At 42.2% G+C, this 26,179-nt stretch overlaps 2 protein-coding genes and 1 non-coding gene across 7 annotated transcripts in view; 2 read left to right on the top strand and 1 right to left on the bottom strand.

Moving 5' to 3' along the window:
- LOC125880938 (dynein regulatory complex protein 1-like) overlaps window positions 1-26,179 on the top strand; it is a 480,097-nt gene that overhangs the window by 12,488 nt on the left and 441,430 nt on the right. Inside the window, exon 16 of one of the 4 annotated variants that reach the window (XR_007448173.1) lies at window positions 7,768-8,096. The exons of 2 other annotated variants lie outside the window; for them this stretch is intronic. Coding sequence is in view for 1 of the 2 variants with exons in the window: in XM_049563785.1 (XP_049419742.1) it covers window positions 4,523-4,587 (65 nt within the window). In the remaining variant the exon portion in view is untranslated. Of the gene's footprint in view, window positions 1-4,522; window positions 4,647-7,767; window positions 8,097-26,179 lie in introns of those variants that run through there. One more of the 4 variants, XM_049563785.1, reaches the window with a different exon arrangement.
- Window positions 1-26,179, bottom strand: part of LOC125881171 (tetraspanin-18-like) — a 58,436-nt gene that overhangs the window by 17,744 nt on the left and 14,513 nt on the right. The window contains exons 2-4 of one of the 2 annotated variants that reach the window (XM_049564202.1): window positions 22,539-22,627; window positions 2,668-2,763; window positions 1,694-1,888 (exon numbers count right to left, since the gene is read on the bottom strand). In XM_049564202.1, coding sequence (XP_049420159.1) covers window positions 1,694-1,888; window positions 2,668-2,763; window positions 22,539-22,541 — 294 coding nt within the window. In that variant the 5' untranslated portion in view covers window positions 22,542-22,627. The remainder of the gene's footprint in view (window positions 1-1,693; window positions 1,889-2,667; window positions 2,764-22,538; window positions 22,628-26,179) is intronic. The other variant, XM_049564211.1, reaches the window with a different exon arrangement.
- trnas-uga (transfer RNA serine (anticodon UGA)) lies at window positions 23,996-24,077 on the top strand. Its single transcript has one exon. It is a non-coding gene; the product is annotated as a tRNA-Ser (tRNA).

The raw sequence follows: 26,179 nt of genomic DNA, 5'->3' as shown, positions 1-26,179 counted from the left end.
GATGGCTGCATCCTGAGACAAACACACGGTGTGTTCCAGTCCTCATACTACCAGACTATGCAGCACGCCAGGCAAAGATTTAGTACGTCCTCATACACAATATGTCAAATGCAGTTTGCCAAAAATACCAGGATGTTCTACTACATCAGGTCAGATTCTGCAGTATGAAAGCCAGCATGCTTCTCTGGCTGTTCTGACCCACAATCCTCTGCACAGCGGACGATGCGTCACATCGACTGAGCTGCAAACAGATGACAGTTTGACAGCTGATTGACAGCTGTCAGAGGTCACAGTGACGGATGACAGCACGTTAAAGTAACTGATTCGAACAAGATAATCATAAATATTACAAACAACTACCCACATCACAAAGTAACATCAGCAGAGCTCTGAGGGTTGATCTCTGTCTCTGGTGAATTTGGTAAGTGGCGTTTGTTTTATCTCCAAAGTAACAGATATAAAAGCTGGAGGGTCAAAGTTCAGGGCGTGACAGTAGTATGTCCTGATTGTGTGCATACTGCATGTAACAGGGCCGCTGCAGTAAATACTAAAAGTAAAAATATAAAGCATGTGATTCAGAACACTTCCAGAGTTCAATTTTTGGAACGCGGCAGCGTGCACTGCATGTCATGTGACGAGGACCAACCAATCACAGCAGACAGATATCTTTCCTTCTTCAGTAAATATCAGTGTGTGATCAATATGGAGGAGAAGTTGATCATGTTAGTGCAGAGCTGTCAGAGCGTCACATCTGTCCCACACACAGACAGGAAGAAGATCAGCTCTGCTCTCAGGGTTTCATGTCAACAAGCTGTGACATGGTGCTTGTTGAGGTTGCTTGGCAACCTCAGATGCAATCTGTTGCCGTGCTCTTGAAAGCTGGTACAAGAGTAGCACCCAGCGCCCTACCTCGCACTTTCCAGGCGGTTAAAGACGCAGCATGTGTACGGCCTCTAAGACTTCTCAGTAAAATAAGAGCTGGTTGGTGGATCAGATACACCGCAGACCACAGAGCACAGAACAAGAGAAGCGAGACTTGTTCACATTCTTCCCTGTGTCCCCTTCATGTTTACTGTCTGTACAGTTTACTGCTTCCTGTTTGGTGCTGCAGAGAGCGCAACTGTTGCTGACAATGTTCACATCACTGAACTTCAGTATTTGCATGAGCCGAGACTGAAAACGCACAATAATATTAAACATGTCTGATTTGTAAGAACATCAAGATGAGAAAAAGACCGACTGAAGACAGCTCGGACTCCAGACGTCCCTCTCCCCAGCAACACTGTCCAGCTCCTCCTGGAGGACCCCGAGGTGAGATATGTAATCCCTCCAGTGTGTTCTGGGTCTGCCCCGGGGCCTTCTACCAGCTGGACATGCCTGGAACACCTCTAACAGGAGGCGCCCATGAGGATCCTGATCAGATGTTGAACCACCTCAACTGACCCCTTGCAAAGGAGCCGTAGCTCTACTCCGAGCTCCCTCTGGATGTCTGAGCTCCTCACCCTGTCTTTCTCTCTCATGATGTCATTGTGACATTAGAAATTTGTCTGCAACAGTGAAATCTTTGAAAAGTACTTTGGTGTAACGCAGAGATACGACGATCACACATCACTGTGTTTCTATCTGAACCAGTAAAACCAGTACATGGCTCTGATAAGTGCATCAGTGACAGATGAAACTGGAGCAGACTCACAAAGAGCAGGAGACATTTGTTCTCCCTGATGGCTCCGCAGCAGCCCAGGAAGCCCAGCAGGAACAGCATGCTGCCCATGGCCAGGATGACATAGACCCCGGTGAACAGAAGGGGGTTGGCTGCCACGATCTCCCTGAAGCCCATCGGGTCCACCAGCACCCAAACGCCAACACCCAGCAGGAAGGAGCCGCCCAGCTGGGAGAGAGGGGGTTAAGTATTCAGTCAGAAGGATTTCTACATCATAAATTTATTCCATACCAATCTTCCACAGTAGTCTGTGCTGGGCTCAGCCATTCTCTTGTGACTGATTTCTTATTTGCTGCCAAGAGGACCTGCAGCAGCTTCATATCTCTGCTCTGTTTCAAAATGTGTTAAATGATTCCATGAAGCTTATAATTCATATTTTGATATAACATTGTAAAGTATAAATGTATATATTTCCACCTAATGTTAGATATGACCCTTTATTGAAACATGTTCTGCAGCAGAATTTTTTAAAACAGAAAAAAAACCTTAACAAAATTGCAACATGGTCATTCATTCATTTCATACTGTGTTAAATGAGATCTGGAAACATCTGGATTATTTAGATCAGTGGCTCCCCACTGGTGCAGCCACAGGGTCCAGATTTCTCCTCAGTCATTAGTTTGAGGTCCACACAGTTTAATATTTTCAGCGTCATACTTGCGTTTGGTTATGTCCTTGAGTTAGTTTACTGTCTCTGTCAAGTAGCTGTCCATTGGTCATTTACTCTACAGCAGGAAACAGCACTTCAAAATAAAAGCTCTGTGCTGGAAATTCACTGTATTAAAAATAAAGTGTGTTATTTACAAACTTGACATATTCTCGAGTCACTTGCGGTCCATTCAGAGTGGACCTGTGACCCACTTTTGGAGCGTGACCCACCAGTTGGGAACCACTGATTTATAGTCTGATGTTAAAGCACAGAAGAAGAAAAAGTTGTGTGAACTCACAAAGATGAAGAAGTTGAAGATGAACATGAGGTACTTCATACAGCTGAGGCAGTCCCCCTCCATGGCTGAACCTCGAGCTGAAACCTCCCCCTGCCCCTGAAAACACACACACACACACACACCTGTTAGTCACACTGAAACAGTGACTCACCCCGCAGATAAGACGTTGTTTTATTATACCAAAGAAAAATTTTGTTACAAAGTTGCTCAGTTTTCACAGTAAAATACAAATATTCAGAATATCAGAGCTGAAACAATTAGTCAGTGATCAGTTAATCAATTAGTCAATAGACAAAAAAATAACCGTGGCGTATATATATATATACATATATATATATATATATATATATATACATAGATAGATAGATAGATAGATAGATAGATAGATATCAGTTCTCCCACTGCTCCCCTCATCCAAGGTGTTCCCCAAGGTTCAGTTCTTGGCCCTCTCCTCTTCATCCTGTAAGTCCTCCCCCTCTGTCAAATAATCCGCCACTTGCACCAATTTATTCAGGGTTCAAAGGTTTAAATACATGTGAAAGGCGTCTGAATGCAGCGCAAGAAAAGTGATGTCGCTCCAGGTTTCAACGGGTTAAATGCGCAATTTTCCCAGGCCTCTGCGGAGAAGCAAACTGCTAACAATCGCTAACTTCACTCGCTCAGACATGCCAGGTGCCAACAGGCCAGAAAACCACAAAATCAATTGTCAGCTATTTTAATTATCGATTAATCGTCACTTTTCAAGTAAAAAAGTCAAAAATATTTTTGGCTTTCTTCTGTTTTATATCGTAAATTCAAAATCTTTGTGTTCTGGACTGTTGGCTGGAAAAAACAAGCTATAAAACATGTTTACTTGGGCTGTGATGTTTTGTGGTGAACACTTTTTCATGATTTTCTGACAATTTCTAGACCAACAGATTATTTATTGAAGCAAGAACAGTCCACAGAATGAAAATAATCACTAGTTGCAGCTCTACTAATATCCAGATCTAAAATATTGATGCTTTTAGAGTTCAGCAGGATTCAGTTATACATTTTTTATATATATTTTTTTTAAGTTCTGTTGAGACCAAAAGAGGGTGAAATTTTCTCAGTGCCAACATGAAACTGACTCACTGAGACGTTACATCAATATGAATCATCTTGTATCATAAATGTAAAAATCATGTGGTGTAACATTTTCACAGAGTGCAGCACCAGAGGACTCTATGAATATATTTGGTGTCTTGATATGAGCAACGACACGAAGCAGGACGGAGGAAAGTGCGATGACACATCGTCAATAACAGTTTTTGTCAGTTGTGAGGACGTGACACTGACAGCTTGTCCCCGTGGGATCGTTTGACACATGGAGGGGACACTGGCTGCTGCTGAGGACGACATGTTGGTGTAAGAGGGGCCATCAGTGGGGGTGTGAAGAGGACCAACTGTGCACTTATGGTCCCTGATGGTGTTTACCAGTTAAAACTAACATAGAGCCACCTGTCACATCAGAGGGGACGGCGAGCAGCTCAGTTTAATAACTCAACAATTAATCATGATGACTGTTTGGGAATAATCATGTTAAAGGAGGCTGGATTCTATTAAACATGGTGACTCCTTTGGTTTGATGATTTGGTTTTAATGTTGGTGATCGTTTTTTAAATTTCTCCATCACTGCTGATGTTAACCACATATCCATCACAGACCCAGTGATCAGGACAGTAAATAATACTGTTAATTTTGGTGATGAAAACTTTAACAAAAGTCTTTCGTCAATGACCTTTTTTCCATGATGAAAACGAGACGATGACGAGCTACAAATAGATCTTGACTGTAAAAACTAGGACGAAATCTGTTTGTTTTTCGTTGACAGGACGTGGTGAAAACGTTGGTGGTGGACTGTTGGACATTGAAAGCCGAGAAGGGCCGTGCTGGTAATATCTTCAAATGCAGCATGAGCGACAGGCTGGTAAACTCCAGTACATAGTCTTATCCGGAAGCGCGAAAAGATGGACCCTGTGTAACCACTTAAAAAGTCCATGTTGAAATTTACCCCATTAGGTTGTTCCCCTATTTTTCAACAGTGAGTTGTAACTGGTTTAAACAGACAGATGATGTCCTGCTGAGGGAGGCGACACATTTCTGGAGGACTTGTTGAATAAAACCTTAAGAAATATCTGTTTTTGTTTTTCTAGCTGTTTAACTATTGTCCACATTCACCCAGTCTTTGTCTCAGACATTTTGTCTGTAATCAGATTTTGTAACTTTTGGAACATTTAGTATGATGTCTCTTTTTAATGTGCAATTTAAAAATAATCTTGACATAAGCTGCATCAACAGAAATGCGACCAGTTCAGTTCAGAAGGTGAGTTTTGTCAGACGGAGTTATTTTGTGGTTGTTTTCAGGTCTCTGAGATTAAAACCAACAGCTGTTCTCTGATGCTCCGTCGTCACAGCGTGGACCAGTTAACACCAGTAATTCCAGTTTATTTACCATCCTGCTCTTTGTCAGACTGTTCTGAGCTCTCGGCTGTGTAAATGTGTGTTTACTGCTAATCTGAGCGCTCGCTGTGGAGCTTTTACTTTAATGGAGGAAAATGGCGAGCGCTCTGCTCTCACTGCAATTAAACACAGGTTTGTGACTGCCGGTGCACTCTGGGTAATTGCTGCCTCTTTGGGTGAGGTCAGGGTTAATAAAATAAGGGCATGTGTGGCGTGTTGGGAATTTGTCTGCACATGCACTCAGACTTATTAGCACATCTTTGTGAATCACAATTACACAAGAATTACAGTCTCACAGAGCGATCTGTGATGATGGCATGAACAAAGAAGGACAAAAACAAACAACACATGAAGAGCTGTCAAAATAACAACAACAAGCACTGAAACGATGTCACAGAAAAAAAAACATGATTACAGTCACATTTAGTGCAATCACAGCCTGCCGCTGTGATGACAAAGACGAGGACAGGAACAGACGTCTTGATTAAACCAACAAAAAACAAGCAGCTGTCACAATTACAACTCATCATCATTTAGTTAATCATCATTAAATTACTACAACTCTCATTACATTATTACAATTAAAGTTCAAACAGCTGTTACAGAAGGAAAACTGTTCATAGACCATCATATAAACTACTTCACACACAGTGTCCTCTCTGAGACTGACGGACTCTGTGAGAGGAAACATACGATGACGTGTGAAGAAGCCTGTAATTTTCTCCTCAGCTCAGCGGGACATGTCTCCTGGTTACTGCTTATATTAAAGTCTTTAGAACCAGTGAGAGACAAGTGGTCATATAAGGATAAAAAAAATGTAAAAAAAAATGTCCATGCTGTCACCGGTGTTAACTTTATCTTTACTTTCTGTTTATTAATCAAATGAAAAGCTCAAATTCAAATGTAAGAAATAAGTGACTAAATATTTCTAAATGTTGAGATTAAAGAGGCTCTGTGAGAGATTCAGGCTGTCTACAGGTACCCGGATTTTTCCCCTCTGTTTAAAAAAATAATATGTCCACACAATCTCATCTTACAAAATATCTCCGTCTACACTAGAACACTGAAACAACTTCAAACACTGACAGGGTTGTTGCTCCACAAATTTATGGAACTGTACAAACCACTGCAACATGGTCCTGTAAATATTTCACAATAAAAGGCCTTGTGTTAACAAATGAGGGGAATCTGTCAACAGAAACATTGTCAGGGGATTTTATTTTGAAACAGCAGGAAGTGTTGAGTCAAAAATAAATACTTATATTTTTTCATGTCTGAAAGATATAAACATGAAACTGTAGTGAAAGCTGGTACGATGTCAATATGATCATCAAAAGATCATCGTCACTGCCTGTTTGTTGCTGAAGACGCGTCACACGGGAAAAACAGGCGAGCAGCAAGACTCTGACGTTCCGTCGCTGAGCAGCAGCTGAGCCGCCTGCGGCCCAAGTGTTAGCTGTCTATCTGTGAAGTGTTCAGGCTAACGTTACTTTTCCAAAATGCGTACTGGAGATCTCATCACTGCTGATTCCTGCTCAATTTAAGAACAAAGCAGCTCAGTTTAACATTGGAGTGAAGCTCTGGACATGTGGAAGTTTCAATTCTACTCCCCCCCTCTTCATAGAAGTTAAAGTTATCTCAGAGCTTTACAGTGGAGAGTTTCTCCTCCTCTGCGCTGCTGCATCAGGTCTGCAGCTGTCTGTACCAAAGAGTAGCATGAAAATCAAGAGCGCTCACTCTGCAGCAAAATCTGGGGACCAAAACGTCCCCAGAAGTTCACTGCACAGCACACTGACCAGACTGAGGATTCAAACCTCTGACTTCCAGGCAGCAGCCCCGCTAATGTGAAACTACAAAGAGAAAAGAAGCAGCAGGATGTCACTGAAAACCTGCGACACGTGGAGTTACCACTGCTGTTGAGTAAAATTTATAACAATCATAACAGAGTGAACTGGAGCTCGTCTTAACTACTGTGCACCACTGTCACAATGTCTCTTTAGACATTATAAGACTTTAAGAGACCTGCAGACACCCTGCTGGTATTCTCTAATTTAAAACTCGATGTCATCAAACCTGGGTTAAAAACTATGCTCACTGGCCACTTGATGACATCACACAGTTGATCCATGATGAGAATCTCCCGTTCCAGCACATCCCAAAGGTGCTCTATTGGACTGAGATCTGGTGACTGTGGAGGCCATTGGAGTACAGTGAACTCATTGTCATGTTTGAGATGATGTGAGCTTTGTGACATGGTGCGTTATCCTGCTGGAAGTAGCCATCAGAAGATGGGTACACTGTGGTCATAAAGGGATGGACACGCTCAGCAACAATACTCAGGTAGGCTGTGGTGTTTAAACCATGCTCAGTTGGTACTAAGAAAATCTCCCCCACACCATTACACCACCAGCAGCAGCAGCAGCAGCCTGAAGCGTTGATACAAGGCAGGATGGATCCATGCTTCCATCTGAATGTGGTTTTTCCAATCTTCTATTGTCCAGTTTTGGTGAGAAAACCCGTGTGAATTGTAGCCTCAGTTTCCTGTTGTTAGCTGACAGGAGTGGCACCTGGTGTGGTCTTCTGCTGCTGTAGCCCATCTGCTTCAAGGTTGGCAAGGTGTTGTTGCTTCAGAGATGCTCTTCTGCACACCTTGGTTGGAACCAGTGCTTATTTGACTTCCTGTTGCCTTTCTATCATCTTGAACCAGTCTGGCCATTCTCCTCTGACCTCTGGCATCAACAAGGCATTTTGGCTCACTGGATATTTTCTCTTTTTGGGACCATCCTCTGTAAACCCTAGAGATGGTTGTGCTGAACATCCCAGTAAATACTCACAGCAGCCCGTCTGGCACCAACAACCATGCCACGTTCAAAGTCACTTCAATCACCTTTCTTCATCATTCTGATGCTCCGTTTGAACTTCAGCAGCTCGTCTTCACCATGTCTACATGACTAAATGTTAATGAGCTGCTGCCACCTGATTGGCTGATGAGCTGTTTGTGTTAATGAGCAGTTGAACAGGTGTACCTAATAAAGTGGCTGGTGAGTGTTTTTTGACTTTTTGTCTGTTTCTCTGTTAAAATTTGTCATCAACTTCTTTTCGATGATGCCTTTACTTCTTTCATTATAAACCTGATGATTTGTCATCACAACAGTCTTTCAGCGGACTTGTTTTCAAAATTATCAGTGTGATTCTTTCTTTGTGATCAGAGCAGATTGTTAATAACTTGAGCGTCTTTTATGCAGCTGTAATTTATTCTCTGGGAAAAGAGTTGAATCTGTTTTTATTATCATATTTTCTATTTTACTTTTCCTGCAAAACCATTTTTTAACCACTAAAGTGAACGTTTTTTGGGGCATTCGCTCTTTTTATTTCACCAAAACTTCATTTATCTGTTACTAGTTAAAACTCTACAAAATCAAATGCATTTAAAGAGCACAGCACGACAGCAGGGAGAGAAATCTGGGTTTGTGTTTTCACCCTGAGCCACCTGAGTAACTTTAGTTCAGGATGAAGAGTCAGAAGTATGTTTGAAGCTTGATGGTGGTTTCTGTTACAGAAATGAAGGTCGTACTCTTCCTGTACCTCCAACACAAAGACACACACACACACAGACACACACACACACACACACACACTCAGGTCCCATTTAGCAGCTGTGGCTCCTTTCAAAAATAGGTCTGGGGGCAGCTGGGTAATTTCACGCAGCCACACAGAGAATGGACACAAATAATTCCCTCTCCCTCTGCAGTCATGGAGAATCGCTCCGGCTGGATTTAATCCTCCTGCAGCAGCTTCCTGCAGGCCGACACTGGAGATCCTTCAGGTGTTGAGTTTGATCAGCTCACACTGGGATGGCCTGATTATTCATCAGGTGTGTATTTGTATGAGCATCTAGTGTGTGTGTGTGTGTGTGTGTGTGTGTGTGTGTGTGTTTGCTTGCCTGCCTGAGTGTGCAGCTCAGAGCTGCATTACAGAGCTGCACACATTAGCATTAATGTGAAGTCATGTTTGTGTCACCTGATGAATGTCAGTCCAGTATTCTATTTCCTTTTAACTCTGTTTTTGGTCTCCACCATCTCCTGAGGACATATCTGTCTGTTCAGCAGCTAAATGCTTCACTGAGTTCATCAGCTGGTCTCTACCTGTGTGTGCTCAGCGCTCGACAGTCGCTGTGTGTTTATCAGAACTTTTTCTGCCTGCTGCTGAAAACTGATCAGAGTGGTGACAGTGAATCAAAGAGTTAAACCAAAGCAATGAGCTGCGAGATCTTAAACATTTCAGAGAGTTGAGGGAAACTGCTGCTGAACTGGCCTGTCATTGGTTGGTCTTTGGTTCCAGGTGACATCACGCTGAATGCATAGTGTCTATTTAGCATGTTGGTTTCTAACCCTATAGTTAAAGATGATTATGCATCATGTAAATACTGTTTCTCTGTTTGTGTTTCTTTACTTTTCCTTGTGAAATTGTGGTTAATTTAATCTGTGCAGACCTTTACAGAGACGTAAAAAAAAAAAAAAAAAAACGACCTGTAACAGGTAGGCAGGTCAGTAGATCAGTCGTCGGTAGGTTGGTAGGTATAAAGATAGGTACTTGAGTGGGTAGCTACGTAGGTAGATAGATAGTGCGTTGGGTATGTTGGTATTTTATTTTCAGTATTTTTTTATTGAACAACTCAAACATTTCACTTGAACACAAACTGTACCAAGAAAACAAGAATGGTAGTTACATTTTAAAGTGCAGTTTTCTATTGATACTCTCTGATTTTAAAGAATCCCTAACTGCATTACCACAGCCTTTCATGATGTGTTTATTGTGCATGTTGACATGATGACGACAGTTTTAAAAAAGCCATGTATACTGCACAGATGTATCAACAGTACGAACACATTGGCACAAAAATAATACAGTGCAATACACAAAGCAAATAAAAAACTATATATACTGTATATGGTTGTCTGGGACGGTTTGAGTATTTAAATAAGTCTCTTCAAGTCAGACATTCCTTTAGTTGGTGTCATGTCTCATATAAATGCTCCATTTTTCCAAGTTCTTTATAAATGTGTTGTTTTTAACTCTCAAAATGTAAGTCAACTTTCCATAACTAAAATTTCATGGACAATTTCCAGCCACTGTTCCTGTTTTTTTTTTTTTTTTCTTTGAACCAGTGCTGTGTAGGTATGTTGGTATGAAGGTAGGTCGGTGGGTAGAAAGATAGGTAAGTTGGTTAGTATGATGGTAGGTAGGTTAGTGAGTAGGAAGGTAGGTAGGTCAGTAGCTACTTAGGTTGGTTGGTATGAAGGTAGGTCAGTATAGGAAAAGGTACATGGGTAGGTAGGTCAACAGTTTGGTATGAAGGTAGGTGGATATAAAAGGTAGGCAGGTAGGTAGATAAGGGGTAGGAAAGTCGGTATGAAGGCAGGTAGGTCGGGATAAAGATAGGCAGGTTGGTAGGGAGGTGGGTCAGTGGGTAGGTTGGTAGGTATGAAGGTAGGTAGTAGTCTCGCCACCAGACAATCAGAGATCTCCGCCTTCTGATAGTCTGGGGACACTCCTTTCTAAAGTGTGCTTAACACACCAGAGAAAACGTCTGACAGCAAAGCAACGCCTCTTGCATTTTTTAAAAGGACACGCCCTCCCGGAAATGTGCGCTCCCCCTTTTCACGTCCGAGCTTGAAAATGGATGCCAAGAGATTTACCTCCATTTTATCAAACGTGTGCTCAGTCCACAAGATTGTGGAAATGGAGGACTTACAGCGACTTTGTTTAAAACTTTTAACGCAGTCGGACTATGTTTACGAGCACAAGAGTTCAGCGAGCCACCGAAGGACCGCCCTGCAGATTTACTATTGGTTCTGCAACGTAGGGAGTTTTTTTAAACTCTGAAATTGTATCCGCCCATCTAAACACAAAATCAGGGAGAAAGAGTCTTTAGTTAAGCAAAGTGTCTAAAGACTGACTTGTGAGTCTAGGTAGGTAGGTCAGTGAGTAGGAAGGTAGACAGGTTGGTAACTAGGTAGGCCGGTGGTCATGAAAGTAGGTAGGTAGACAGGAAGGTAGGCAAGTAGGCAGGGATAAAGATAGATAGGTAGGTTGGTAGGTAGGTTGGTGGCTGGGGGGTAGATAGGTAGGTAGGTCAGTAAGTATAAGGTAGGTGAGTAGATAGGAAGGTATGTAAGTCAGTAAGTAGGTAGGTCAGTAGGCCGTATGAAGATAGATACATTGGTAGGTTGGTAGATTGGTAGGTCAGTCGGGAGGTTGGTGGGTCTATTAGCCATTTTTGAAATTCTTCATAAATAAAAAAGACAGCTGTAATGCCAACAACAACAACAACAACAACAACAACAACAACAACAGCACCAAAAGCAAACATCAGCACTAACAGAACACCTGATCATTATTACAGACCAAATCACCACATATCATTAACGTCCTCATTAAAGGTTTTATCAGAGTTCCTGCAGATTTGGGTTTATGGTCAAATTACTCCTCGACAGAATCAACCAGGCAGCAGCTCCTGAAGCTGAGAGACTTCTAACAGCTCTAAACAACTGTTATCATATTTAAAACTGGAGTAAACTAGAGATAGATATACAGTATACCAGAGTATAAACTGTGTGAATATCATCAACTGTTTTCTCCCAGCATGCAATAGTTGGTTCCCACCACAGTAATGTTAACAAATGATTCAGTGAATTGTCCCTTTAAATATCCATATATTGACTTTAATTTTGCTGATGTCACATATCTCCTTCAGTTTTACCTCCACTGTGACGCTCATTGCAGGCGACACCTTGATTAGCATTTATAATCCGACCACCGTGTGGAGGAGTGCACCGTCAGCATCCTGCTGCAGTGAAACCAGATCCCAGTGTGAATCCCACAGCCAGACTGTGGAACTGTTTCTCCTGCAGAGATTACCCACCAGTGACAGGACGCTCCACTCCAATAAATCACACAGTCACACGGGCTGGAAGGAAGTGCAGCGTCCACAGAAGTGTGTTTCCTCAGAGCAGGAGAGGCAGCGGACCTGATTACCTTCATCCATCAGAGCTGAGCAGCCGAGAACGAGGACAGAAGGATGAACCCAGTGGATTTCAGCTTCTGCATCCTTACATCAGTAATGAGGGAGCAACAGGAAACACAAGGCTGCTGCTGATGTTGATTCATCTCAGGCATGCTGGTGTCATCGCCTCTTTTCTGGGTCCTGATAATCTGAGCCCAGTTTTTTTTATTTTTTAAATGTGATCCGGGTCTGATTGATCCCATGTCTCGTTGCCCAGGATCAGCTGAGACATCTTAATTATTTGCTGTTTTTTCAAAGCAGCTTTGGACTGGATCAAACTGATCCAGACACAAACTTTTCAAGGTTACCAAGTCCTAATAACACCAGCTCTAAATGGGAGTACATAACACAGTGCAGGCAGTCTGCCAACAAACACAGCAGATACCACTTTTCACCATAGGTGCTGCCAGTGGTGTAGTGGTAATTGATGAGGTGGGTGTACTACTAGGTAGATAGGTAGATTACTGATGAGGAAGTGGGCATACTCTCCTATATATTACAATGGCTTTTTAGCCGATAGGTGGGTATACTGTAACTGGATAGAAAAAGAAGTGGGTACACCCCGTATACCTGAGTACACCCTCCACTACACCACTGGGTGCCGCCAAAGAGAACAAAATGGTGATCTTTGAGATTAAAACTTTAAAATAAAGCTGCAAGCAGCGATGAACGGACCCTCGCACCTTTACGGATGCGGTTGTTAAAGGGGCAAAAAGCGAAATCATTTCACCGCTAGGTTCGCTGTTGTGCACTGCCTGTAGAGCAAAACAAAGTGTGTCATGAGCCACTCCTCCCTCTGCCTCTGCTCTCCACCCCCCACCCCCACTCGCCTCGTCTGTGCAGCCGAGCACCGCAGCACCTCCACGGACTATCACATCCAGACGGTCCCGGTGTTTCCTCCGCAGGCTCCACTTCACTCAGCTGCCCGATAAACCCGCTGCTTCTTCCCACTTTAACCTGAATAACAAACCAGGGCTCGGTGCTCCGGTTGGATCCAAACGGAGAGCCGGGGCTAGCTCAGAGACTAGCGGAGGCTAACTGGCTGTGCTGGCAGCTGAGTGAAGTGGAGCCTGAGGAGGAAGCACCGGTTAGCCCTGGTTTCACTGTAGGCAGATTCACTCACCACAGGGCGAGGAAATAAAACCTGAACAGCCAACTTAGTTTGGCAGTTAGCAATGTCTTTCACTCACTCTTGGTCTCTGCTGTGTTTAGCTATTTCCCTGCTTTCCTGTTAGCATTAGCACTACTCGGCTGCCACGCTAACGTTCCTACTCTTCTCCATGAGCCCGCCACAGGTCCAGCTCACATGAACGTACATGAACGCGCAGCCGGACCGGCTTGTAAACAATGGGCTGGAGATCAACACAGAGAGAGGGTGTGTGAGGTCATGCTATACTCCAGATGAAATTACACCTCTAGTTCTTCACATAGCAAATTTTTAATTCCTTCAATCTAGAAATGATGAATTTAGCTAACACTTACTTCCTGTTGCCAGTAGGTGGCACAATAACTGTTGGCATGTAGATGTGTTCAGGGTGGGACTGTCATCAAACGTGAAGTTTGGGCAGATTGGACCATTCGCCTTGGAGTTAGAAACCATTTGATGACATTAACATGAAAGTCTGACGCCTCACCACGGTCACACTGTTTGATGAAAACTTACACTTTGAGCAACTTTTCATGTCGACGGTCTTTAGATGGTCCGGACAAAATTTGAAATCAATCGTACAATATCTCTAGATGGAGTTTGTTAAAGTATGGCCCCTGGACATTACCAAAAATGCACAAAAATTGCACAGTGAATTCAAAATGGCTGACTACCTGTTGGGTTTAGGGCATGCATGTCTTGGCATGTTTAATGTACCTCCCCATTTTTGCACATCTACAAGTGAAACCAACCACAGAGGCTACTCCATTGAAATTCTGGTGATACTAGTCCAGTGTGCATTGTGCTTAACATGTTGTTGGTTTTGGTCTTTTCAGTAGATTTGTTAATTATAAGAAAAGTAGATAGAATACTGCGAGTCTTATTCTTTAACCTTGTCTTCTATGTTTTCATAATAATTTATGTATTTACTACAGAGTTTTGGTGCTCAGAGTTTTTTGCTCTCTGGTGTATTTTAATGCAGCTTTAAAAGAAAAAGCATCTGTAGTTTTAACTTTAAATTAAGAATCAAACTGTATCAATAAACACTAAAGCATTTTGTTAAACTGTGCTGGCAGAATCTTCAAATCTGTCAACAATCAGCTCGATGAGTTCTGCACTGAATCAAATCTCATTTTTAGTCTGTTAGAAAGAATCTTTTGCAAACTGGATAAACGATTATTTTATTTCACTTCTGAAGAAACACTGGAGAAGAGGAATGTTGGACAAAGCGATCCTCGAGGAGAGTTTTCCAAGGATATAATTATTACCACTCCCTGCTCTCTGTGTTCTTACTGAGAGCTGCCGTTTATAAAAACCAGTCACGTGGACACTTTCTCCCTTTGAGGGACCGCCACTGAACCTCATAACCATAACCAGAGACCAGGGGAGACATCAAATTATCTTCCTTCACACATTTTTATTTAGTAAAGGCGCTGAGATGCATACCAAACACAGCAGGTGGATGAAGAATACATAAAGGTGGAGGTGGTGTAGCCTCTGTGGAGGCTCTGTATGGACTGAAGTTACTGCGCTGAATGTTAAACAGGTGTGAAGTACAGAAGTGAAGAAGTAAGAAGAAGAGAAGCTCTCACAGGTCACCGGCAATTTCACTTTAATTATCCCAATCATCAACGACCTCAGAGAGACTCTCCGACCAGTTCGAGTCAATACTGTCTCACTGCTGTCCTGATTAGCTGAAGAGAAGAGGTTTGTTCCACGGAGGACATTAAACACATTTAGGAGTCTCACACTGCAGCTTAAAATATGCATCATGACAAGGTGAGGGACATTTATCATCACTGATGCATTTCTCTGCAGTGCAGAAATAAACTGACTCCTAGTTCACATTATGACTTACAGACAGGGTAGTGCAGCCGGAGCGCACCAGAATGAGGCTCCACCACTTTTTGTCCCAGGTGGGGATATAAAATATTCACAGTCGCATAATACGGATGAAGTTCAAATATATTTTTAAACCCATAAAAGCTCTAATCATTACTAAAGTGAACGTCATGCAAGAAAGACACAACTAAACTAATGATCAAAGTTGTCATATTGAGATTTAAGGTGTGTTTGATTCATGACATCAACTCATACACTGATTACTATGGAAGAAAACATTCCACCTTAAGAGTAAAAGATAGCTGCCAGTACATTACATTATTTTTTCTCAGTCTAAAGCTGATAACTGTACATGAAATATGCATCACTCCTCTGATGGTTTCTTTATCTGTGATGCATTTACAAAGACACATTACAAAACCTGTTAAATTTCACCAGCTTGTTCTGCATCCACAGCGCCTGCAGGAAGTGGAATCAGGCCGCAGTTACAGCTGGTGCAGAGACATAAAAAAGACGCAGCAAGCTGCAGAAAGCGCTCCGTCTGATCAGGCCGGGACTCAACCGTACAGGCAGTGCGGTGCACCTTGTGTTTTACAACCTGCAAAACACTCCTGAAGGTACTACTGAAGGCCGCTAACATGACGTCATAAGTTCTGGTTTCACTTTGGCTCAAACTGACACAAAACACCGTCAGATGTTCCAACTATGGGAAAACATTTTCAAAAACATTTTCACAAACAAAAATAAGGCAGTGATAAATAACTCTAACCAGTGACACCTTCAGAGATCACACTGAAATAGATTTAACCCCCGGCTGCAGGAGGGGATATTTAGTTTTTGGTTAACTTAGTTAATAAAGAATCAGCACCGATGTGATTGCAATAGTTCCTTTGATCATTCAGCATACTTTGGCACAACACACGTGCAGGCCGAGGGGATTTTAACAACATGCTAAGAAGCATATGAATTCTTGAGTTATGGCCAAAAATTTGTGAGGTCACACTGAACTTTGACCTTTGACCACAAAATTCTAGTCAGTTTTAATCTTCAATGCAAGTGGGCGTTTGTGTTGAATTTGAAGAACGACATTTTTAAGGCACCATTAAGGTGTTCATGAGACATCACGTTCACAAGACTGAGACAGACAAGGTCACGGTGACCTTGACCTTTGACCACCAAAATCTAATCACTTCATTGTTGAGCTGAAGTGAACATTTTTGCCAAATCTGAAGAAATTCCCTCGAGGCGTTTCTGAGATGTCGTGTGCACAAAGATCGGACGGACAACCTGAAAACACAATGCTCTGGCTGCAGCTACCTTCAGTGCAGAGAGACAAAAAAATCTCTGTTCTGCTTTACTGTCAGTGTGACATGTTTCACTTCCATGACAGAAAAGGCTTTCAGATGAGGACTATTTTTTGGACTAAGGATATTTTTGGACAAGCATGAAAAAGTGGTTTGTATCTTCCAAAAGTCTTTATCCAAAATCTCAGGCTGCTGTCAGCCCTAGAGTGGTCTCCTCTGGTCTGAATCAGGGACTCATGTTGTTCCAAAGTTGTATAATTGCCTAGAGTTGGTTGGTGTTCTCACGGCAGCATTTACAAGAGGACCAGATCAAATGCCTTGTGTGAGAAAGCTGCTCTTGATTGGTCAGAATTTCCATGTGGGAAAAATCCAGGAAGTAAAGCAAACGTTGAAGAAGAGTACACTTGCAAGATAAATGTGACACTTTCTAATGTCACAATGGAGGGACAACTACGCAGGTTGATTTTAGCGCTGCTCATCGTGGACTATATTGCTGTCATTGTTCATTTTAGTCAAAGCATACAGTTTGAAAACGAGGCAAACGCGGCTCCAACTAGAAAACAATGTTTTGATGCATTGGATGTGCTGAATGTGCATATTAAGGCAGTACAGGAGGAGGTGCACATTAATAATCCTCCAGGACTGTAACATGCTCATGTTTAACCCAAACAATGTGTCATGTGACTGCAGTTGCTTCACATCCAGGTCGCAACACCTTCTCACCACAAACCAACCGCACCAGAGTTCCTTTGGAACCGGACTGAGACCACCTCTTCAAGAACCGCACTGAGGGGGCAAACCAACTGGAGTTTGATTGAACCAAACCAAACAGGGCAGGTGTGAAAGCAGCCTCACATTCAGACCAGTCCTCTCAGCACCTGGAGCTGTCTGACCGAGGCCCAGCATCAGCCCGGAGCCTCTTTCCAGAAAAACTTGGTGACTGTTAGATGGTACATTAACAGCCGCAGCAGAGTTTGGTTGAACACTAAAAAGGTTTTGACGTCACCTAAAAAATGTCGCACACCACACAAATATGACACAAAGAGGTGATAATACACATTTTATTCAGAGGGGATATTGTGATTTTTTTTTTGCTAATTAAATGTAATTAGATTAAACACTGAATACTAATTTGTGTAAAATAAATGCGTGTTGGCTCATTTGTGATAAAAGTTGAGTCACGCAGTTGTTTTGTGACAAAGTAGATGTGACGTTCTTCTCCAAGTTGAGCTGAGGAGAAAGTGATGTAATGATGTGTGCTGACTCTGCACATGTAGACAAGTTGTTTCCTAAAATAGAGTTCAAAATGCATTTAATTATTCAACACAGACCTAAAATAGTGCTTGACTCACTATTGCCAAACATGTCATGTTTTAGTCAGCGTGCGACGGCTTCTGCTCTTCCAGCCTGTTAGTTCAGAGCTGGTATTAATGCTGACATGAGGAAAAAAGGAAGACGCCGTCCTCTTCTTCTCTCTGATGGTCAAACTGAGGGCTGATTTAAACTCGTCATGACTCTTTCACTTCTTGATTTTTCCTTACTTTAATTATGACAAGTCCAAGTCGTCACAGTCAGAGGCTTGAACAGCTGCTGAGGAGACTGCATCAACTCAAGTACTGTACTAATGTAGAAACCAGAGGCACGTGCACTGGGTGTTCATTTTGGCAGCTGTTTTAGATTTAGTCTCAGTCTAGAGACAAAAATGTTCATTAGTTTTAGTCATTTTAGTCATTTTTATCCTCTATTTCTGACTGAAGTTTGAGTTAACAAAAATCCACAACATTTTAGTCACAATATTTTCTGTTTTTTCTCTTTAAATAATCCAGTGAGGTTAACTCATGGATCATAAATCAGACTCAAGGTGACAGGTTGTATAAAATAACGTGTGTGTCATGTCTCCAGCAGTGTGTGACAGGTGACAGCTGATTTACGAGCACACACTTAATGATCATCATCTGAAAAGCTCAACATCTCTCTATTTATGCTCTCAACAAATAACTAATGTGAGCCAACTAGGATTTGTCCCCAGGTTCATTGTAAACTCTGACTTATCCATGTGACTGTTAAGAAGCAGAAACATAACTTGTTTCTTCATGTGCAACATGTTAGTCTGGAGGTTTAAACTGGTGTCCTCTCACAGAGTTGGTGATTCAAACTAAACTTTCATCTCTGTCACAGAAAACCGATCTGAGTTCAGACTGTTTACTTACAACACAGCTACACTCACAGATAACTGAGCCTCCTACCTGCCTGTCAAACACCATCAACCCACAAACCTTCTCCAGTCCGGACTGAGTGGAGTCCTGCGGGGTGAAGCTGTGAAGGCTGTGAGCGGAGCTAGCTGCTAACAGCCACCGCTGCAACTAACAAACTCCACAAATCCATTCAGCAGCTCCACCATCCACAGTCAGACACACACGGCTGATTATTTACTGCTGAATTACAGCTCACAACTTGCACCAACCCAAACATCCTGGTGCAGACTATTTACTGGAGTTTACAGCCTGTTGCTCATCAGGCATCTGAAGATCATTACAAGCTCAGTGGCCTAGTGGTAGAGTGTCTGCCCTGAGACTGGGAGGTTGGGATTCGATCCCCAGCCTGGTCATACCAAAGACTATAAAAATGGGACCCACTGCCTCCCTGCTTGGCACTCAGCATCAGGGGTTGGAACTGGGGGGTTAGATCACCACATGATTCCCCCCTCAGGGGATGGGTCAAATGCGGAGAACAAATTTCACATACTCAGGTGTGTGACAATCAGTGGAACGTAAAAAACTTTAAGCACGGCCCTTCTCAGCTTTCAATGTCTGTTAGACCAACATTTTCATCAGGTCATGTCTTGTCAATGAAAATGAAACTTATATTTTGTCTTAGTTTTTATTATCAAGATCTATTTGTAGCTCGTCATCGTCTCATTTTCGTCATGAAAAAAGGTTGTTGACGAAAAATTTTCATCATAGTTTTTTATCTAATAAACACTGCTTGTACTTTACTTGAGTATTTCATTGTTATTCTACTTTATACCTCTACTCCACCACATGTCAGAGGTAATTATTTGTACTTTTCACTGCACTACATTTGTCTCACAGCTTTAGCTACTCTACAGATTCAGACTTTGCAAACAGCTCCATCTTGCCTTTGTGTCCTTCTGTATGAGTCTGTGTCTCCTATCTAAATTCAGAGGTTTCTGTGGGTCTGTGAATGGACGGTGAGGAACGATTCCATTGGTGCCATCCACAACTTTTCACTGAGGAAATGGAAAAATGCGTACCAAACTGAACTGAACTGAACTGAACCGAACCGTACCGCTTGGTGGAAACAAAGTCTAAAAGATCTGAGTACTTCTTCAGCCTGACCTCCTGCAGGTTTTGTTCCACCTTTCAGATGATTTGTGCTTCTGCTGTTTTCAGAAAGACAGACCTGCATCAGCAAACCATTTATTAAAATAAGGGCAGACAAGAAACACATGATAAATATGTGGTTTAAACATCAGAGCGCTGACGATGAAGAGAAATCAACAGTTTTTAAATGTAATGAGGACTGAAGAGTCAAGTTCACCATCTGCCACAGACTCACACGCTGTTAATGCTTTCATGTGTGTGCACATAATTATGTGGGCATGACCACATGTGTGTGCTGCATGTGTCACCAGCTGGTTCAGTGATGAACTGATCCTTTCAGACTGTGACACTGTGACGCTCAGCCCGACTGCTCTCTTAGTGAAACTGCACAAATCAACACCATCGTGTTTCTGTTGGCGCCGACGGAGCTGCTGAACATCAGAGATGTCTGACTGTGTAAATGAGTTAGTTTTAATTGGACTTAATTTCATCAGTCTGACCTCTGTGGGGATTTACATTCATTACTCTGTCTGTCTGATGTGAACCACAACAAAGTGATGTTTGTGTACCACAATTAAAAAAGAAGCGCTGCTCATCAAAGTAAAATAATTACCTGAAAACACACAGAGGCTGACAACATACCTCACATAAAGCTGCAGTAAATCAATAATTTAATGATAAAAAATGTTTCACAGATTTTTTTTTTTTTTAGTAAATCTAAATCCTGTTTAGGAATGTAAAGGTTATCTAGTATCCTGTGATATTCTCCAGTTGTTTTTCTTATTGTGACTGTTATTATACACATATGATTATTGTCACATACCGTATATTTCCAAATAGTCACCCGGTGGCAAATAGCCGCCGGGCACCTAATAGCCGCCGGGGGTTTGACCCCATATGTGTATAATAACAGTAGAAGTGTGACTAATGATAACAGCAGCAGCAGGAGGCATCTGGCAGGACCACGGCAGCTCTTGTAGGCTGAAATCAAGACGATCACATTAACCAGTGCGCAATCATCAGACTTGACAATTATCACGGGAAAACAATCTTTGTTATATCGAGATAACGAAATAATAAGTCGTTATCACGAGATAACAGTGCACAAAAAAAAATAAAATAAAATACTTGGCCGTTCTCGTCTTCCGTAGTAACCAAATCACATAAAAACAAAAGAAACAACAGTAAGTGATTTAAAGTTTAGTTGATTCAAAACACACATTAAACATGGCTTAATAGCGACAATTTCAAACACAAGTACACAAATCAGCTTCACTATAACTCGCAGCATTCACAGACAAACACTTGTCATTATCTGGATACGTTCTCCCCACAAATACAACATGCTAACGTTATTAGCACAAGCCTATGGCATTTTACTTTGTATAAATTAGCCTAGCAGCTAGCGGACTTTTCCTCTACTCATATGAAACCAGGGACAACAGCAACATTTAACAAAGGTAACGTTACAAAATTCAGCTCCATTACAACTCACAAGGTTCACTGACAAAACAACTGTCTTATACTAAACACGTTTTCCAAACAAATACAACATGCTAACGTTATTAGCACAAGCCTATATTTTACATTGTATAGATTAGCCTAGCAGCTAGCAGAGATTTCCTCTGCTCATATGAAGCCAGGATAAATCACACACAGGACTTAAAATGCTATTTTCTTATGTGTGAATTAAAGTAAATCAAAGCTTTGTTTCCACTGAGGGCAATGGTTTCAGCCTACAGAGACAGACAGGAGGTCTGCATCACTGTGACGTACAGTTACATTTCTGGGGAGGTGCACGTCAGGCTAAGGTGTAGGCTGCAGCGTTGATTTGATGCAGAAGTATAAATCCCGGTTTAGATGTTAGCAGTTAGCAGAGAGTTAAATGCAGCTTTATGGTTTCAGTCTGGAGCTCTGCAGATACATAAACACACACCATGGCTCACACACTGTCACCCAGGAGAGAGTGGTCTAGGTGGGCCAGGGAGTGTGTGACATATCTGTACCAGGCTTGGAAAAAAATAGGCATGACAATTTATACTCATGGTTCACGATATAGTTAATTCATAGTCGTATATAACGATAAATCACCACCTAATAAACTGACAGGCTGAGTGAATGTGATGGTGATGGTGATTTAGTGACTCCACACCTAAAATAATTTTGAAACCATTGACGGTAAAACGTCTCTGATGGATAATCTTTACTGGGGGGTTCATGCACATATTAAAAAAACATAGTGGTGAAAATCCAATAGTTTTTATCAGACTGATATCCTTTCAGTTCCCTCTGGTAGAAGAAACAACCAAGCAGAGTTCTTTAAAAATGCAGACGTCTTCCTACACAGAGAGTTAGCTGCCTCGCTACATCCATAAAAATAACAACAGAAAAATGGGCACAAAAGTGGCAACGATCCCCGATGAGATCAGTGCAAAACAAACTAAATAACCCACCTTCCAACTGGAAATGAGCTGACATGAAGATAAACGACAGATCAGTGGGATTATCAGGGCAACATCCAGAAACCAGGAATCCAAGAAATCAACTATTTTGCCTCCAAACTTCAGGAGTTATCGGCAAAAACAGAAAGTTTACTTTGATGTAATACGAACTCAGAAACAAAGCTCAACCAAAATGAAGGTTGAGAGGACACAGTGACTGAGTAACAACAGGAAGCAGCGTACCATATGTACCTGTTTAATGGCTCTTGAGTTCAAGCGGAGGCAGGAGAATGGAAGTCTTTGACCTTTGACCTGGAACTGCTTTACATCAGCTGTGGAGAGAAAACAGTACCCTGGTTACTGTCAGGTTAAAACAATAACATGATATAATGAAATATAAAATAATAACAAAGTCAGACACCTTTAGCGTTAAAGAAAAGGACAGTGATCGACCAACATTGTGATTTTATCTGACACTCATAGACAGAAGACTCTCTACAGAGTCGGATATTCAGTTTTTCCAATAAGTACATTTTGTTTAAATCGTTTAAATCTGTTTTTGCTAGCCAACATTAGCAATAGCACAATTAACCAGAGGTTTAAATGCACAGTGTTAATCAAGCTAGCAGGTAGCATTAGGGTTATCTCCACCCTCTCGTCCAAATATGGTCACCTCTGGCTCTAAAAATCTAAGATGGCGACGACCAACAAAAATGTTGTTTTAATGGCTTTAAGCTTAAATTTTTGCTAACAAAAAATTTGCATTCACATTTTAGCATTATCAAAGGTATGCTGCGTTTCAATGGAACTAGTGAGCTCATGTTTACAACATGGGAAGTCGTGTACGCAGAGTTGTTATCTTGGAGCTTTCCAAAAATTTCCACTTACGAGATTATGAATCCCACAACAGGGGGCAGTTATACGGTTGCTTCTTGTGAACACGGTAAACATGACCCCATTTGATTGGGCATTAAACAGGATTTATACTTGTGTGTCAAATCGATGCCATACCTAGGCGTAGACTCATGCACCTCCCCAAAAATGTAACTACATGTCGCAGTGACGCAGACCTCCTGTCTGTTTTTTATTATTTTTCTTAGTATAACACTATATATAAAACTATAGCTTTCTCATTAAACCTTGTGAGTTGTAATGGATCCAAAGTTTGTTACATTACCTTTGTTAAATGTCGCTGTTGTGACTGCTAGCTGCTAGGCTAATTTATACAATGTAAAATGCCATAGGCTTGTGCTAATAACGTTAGCATGTTGTATTTGTGGGGAAATGTGTCCAGATAAAGACAAGTGTTTGTCTGTGAATGCTGCGAGTTATAGTGAAGCTGATTTGTGTTTGAAACTGTCTCTATTAAGCCATGTTTAATGTGTGTTTAATGTGTGTTTTGAATCAACTAAACTTTACAGCACTTCACAGAAACCTCAACGCCAACTAGTTTTTTGGAGGTGTAACTGTAGAGTGACACAGACACACCACTGCACAAGTATAAATGCTCACAGCAGCGTAGGCCACGTGGGTGGGAGGGGCAATTCTTTTAACCTTGTAAAGGTTTATTTATGTATGAAAAGTGCTTTATAAATAAAGATTGCTTGATTGATTGATTGATTGATTGATTGATAGATAGATAGAGCTGATGCACAAGTATAAATCTGCCTTTAACCACAGCTGTCAGCGTACTCTGCTAAGCTGTGATGGCCGAGTGGTTAAGGCGTTGGACTTGAAATCCAATGGGGTTTCCCCGCGCAGGTTCGAACCCTGCTCGCAGCGGATGTGAACACTTTTGAGGCAGCAGTAGCTCAGTCCATAGGGACTTGGGTTGGGAACCGGAGGGTCACCTGTCCATGGCAGCTCCCTCACTCTGACATCTCTCCACTTTGTGCATGTGTAGGTCCTCTTTGTGCATGTGTGTGTATTTCGGACCTGGAGTGAAAAAACTGAATTTCCCCTCCGAGGGATTAATAAAGTACATAAAATTAAAAGAAAAAAATCAATCAAGCTACCAGGTAGAGTTTGGGTTATAGTCCCCTCATCTGCAAATATGTTCACGTCTGGCTCCAAATACCCAAAATGCCAAGCTCAAGGCTTGAAAATGCTGCAGGCTACACATTTCAACAGCCAGGAGACAGTAGCTTATCTAACAGGGGAACAGACATTGACACATTTTCTGTAACTGCTGCTGCAGCCTATCCCAGCTGACACTGGGTGAGAGGCAGGGTTCACCCTGGACAGGTCACCAGACTATCACAGGACTGACACATAGAGACAGACAACCATTCACGCTCACATTCACACCTACGGACAATTTAGAGTCACCAATTAACCTGCATGTCTTTGGACTGTGGGAGGAAGCTGGAGCACCTAGAGGAAACCCACGCTGACACGGGGAGAACATGCAAACTCCACACAGAAGGGCCCCAGCCAGTGGATTCAAACCCGGAGCCCTCTTGCCCTCTTACAGTTCTAACCACTGCACCACACCATCAGCTCAGCTAAAAACGACGAGCCTAACCGTCTGTTGGAGGCCACATTTTGGCTCAAAAGCTGACATGCATAGAAAAGTTTGGTCATTTTTTGAACCAGAGCATCTGCAGATTAACTCCGTACGCAATATGTTATGATCCACTACATGAATTAGTCCCGTTTTTCTTTTTGTATCTGCACTGCCATCTTGAGTAAGGGAGCTGGGAGGGACAACTGAGTGAGGTTCAACTCTTCTGTTTCCCACCCACATGGCCCCACATACAGCTGGCAGAGATCTGCACTCTGCTATGCACTTTTCTAGCTCCTCTGCATGTTATGGAGCTGAAAATACTCGGTGCTAAGACGTGACACAGCTGAGGAGGTGCAGGAGGTGGTCTGCAGGCCTCATTAAACACAACAGTCTCACATGTATTAACATGTTTCTACAGCCATGATTCATACGTTTTTCAGAGCTCTCCCTCCAGACAAGAGCACCAATGAGTTCACACTGTGACCCTTACAGTCTACCTAATGTCTAGCTGTTTCTATAGCAACCACCACATGCGAGCAGCAGTGAAGCGATGATCGATGTTGTTGCTGCGATGGTACTGTACGCTGCCTACAGCACATCAGGCCGTGGGAAACGCCAAAGAAAAGGAAGAATAGCTTCAGTAATGGAGTGATTCATCATGCCGGAATAATGCTGCATGATTCATGGTTTTTATTTTTTGTTTGTTTTCAAGACGTGATTCAAACCCGCAGAACTATTTGTCACAATCGTGCAGACCTGTGAGCAGCCAGCACATGAAGAGAGATGAGTAACGGGTGAAGCTGTAAAGTTAACACGTTCATACACACGACACTGCAGCCAGACCTAAAGTGCACCACCTAATCCTTCAGTCGCTGCTCTTTTGTTTGGACCTCACTGCTGACAAAAGCCTTTGTTTCATTTGCAACATGACTGCTGTCCCCTGTGGGCCAACACGTATTGATCAGTGGAGCTGATGACCAGGCGATTGTTTCCAGCTCATTCTGGATCAAACAAACAAAACCAAACCAAACATGCAGCTTTAGGACGCAGAGAGACAGATCGTTTCTGAGTTTGACTTTGTTCTGATGATAATGTGCTCTGACATGATTCAGACCTGTGAAGTTGCCTACACTTAAAATCTGTAGTATTTCTCTGTGACGTAATCATTTATTTCTTCATGTGCAACAATCAGGTAAAAAGAAACATGCTTTAGAGGCCGTACACGTGCTGCCTCTTTAACCGCCTGGAAGACTAAAGGTTGAGCGCTGGGCACTGCTCTTGTGCCTTTTCCATGCCAGCTTTCAAAAGCGTGGAGGCAGGTTGCGTCTGAGGTTGCTGAGCAACCAAAACAAGCACCGTATCACAGCCTGTTTACCTG

Source organism: Epinephelus fuscoguttatus, linkage group LG2 (assembly GCF_011397635.1).
Source record: "Epinephelus fuscoguttatus linkage group LG2, E.fuscoguttatus.final_Chr_v1".
Lineage (NCBI taxonomy): Eukaryota > Metazoa > Chordata > Actinopteri > Perciformes > Serranidae > Epinephelus > Epinephelus fuscoguttatus.
The sequence above is the reverse complement of the archived record's forward strand: the minus strand, read 5'-3'. Positions and strand labels throughout refer to the sequence as shown.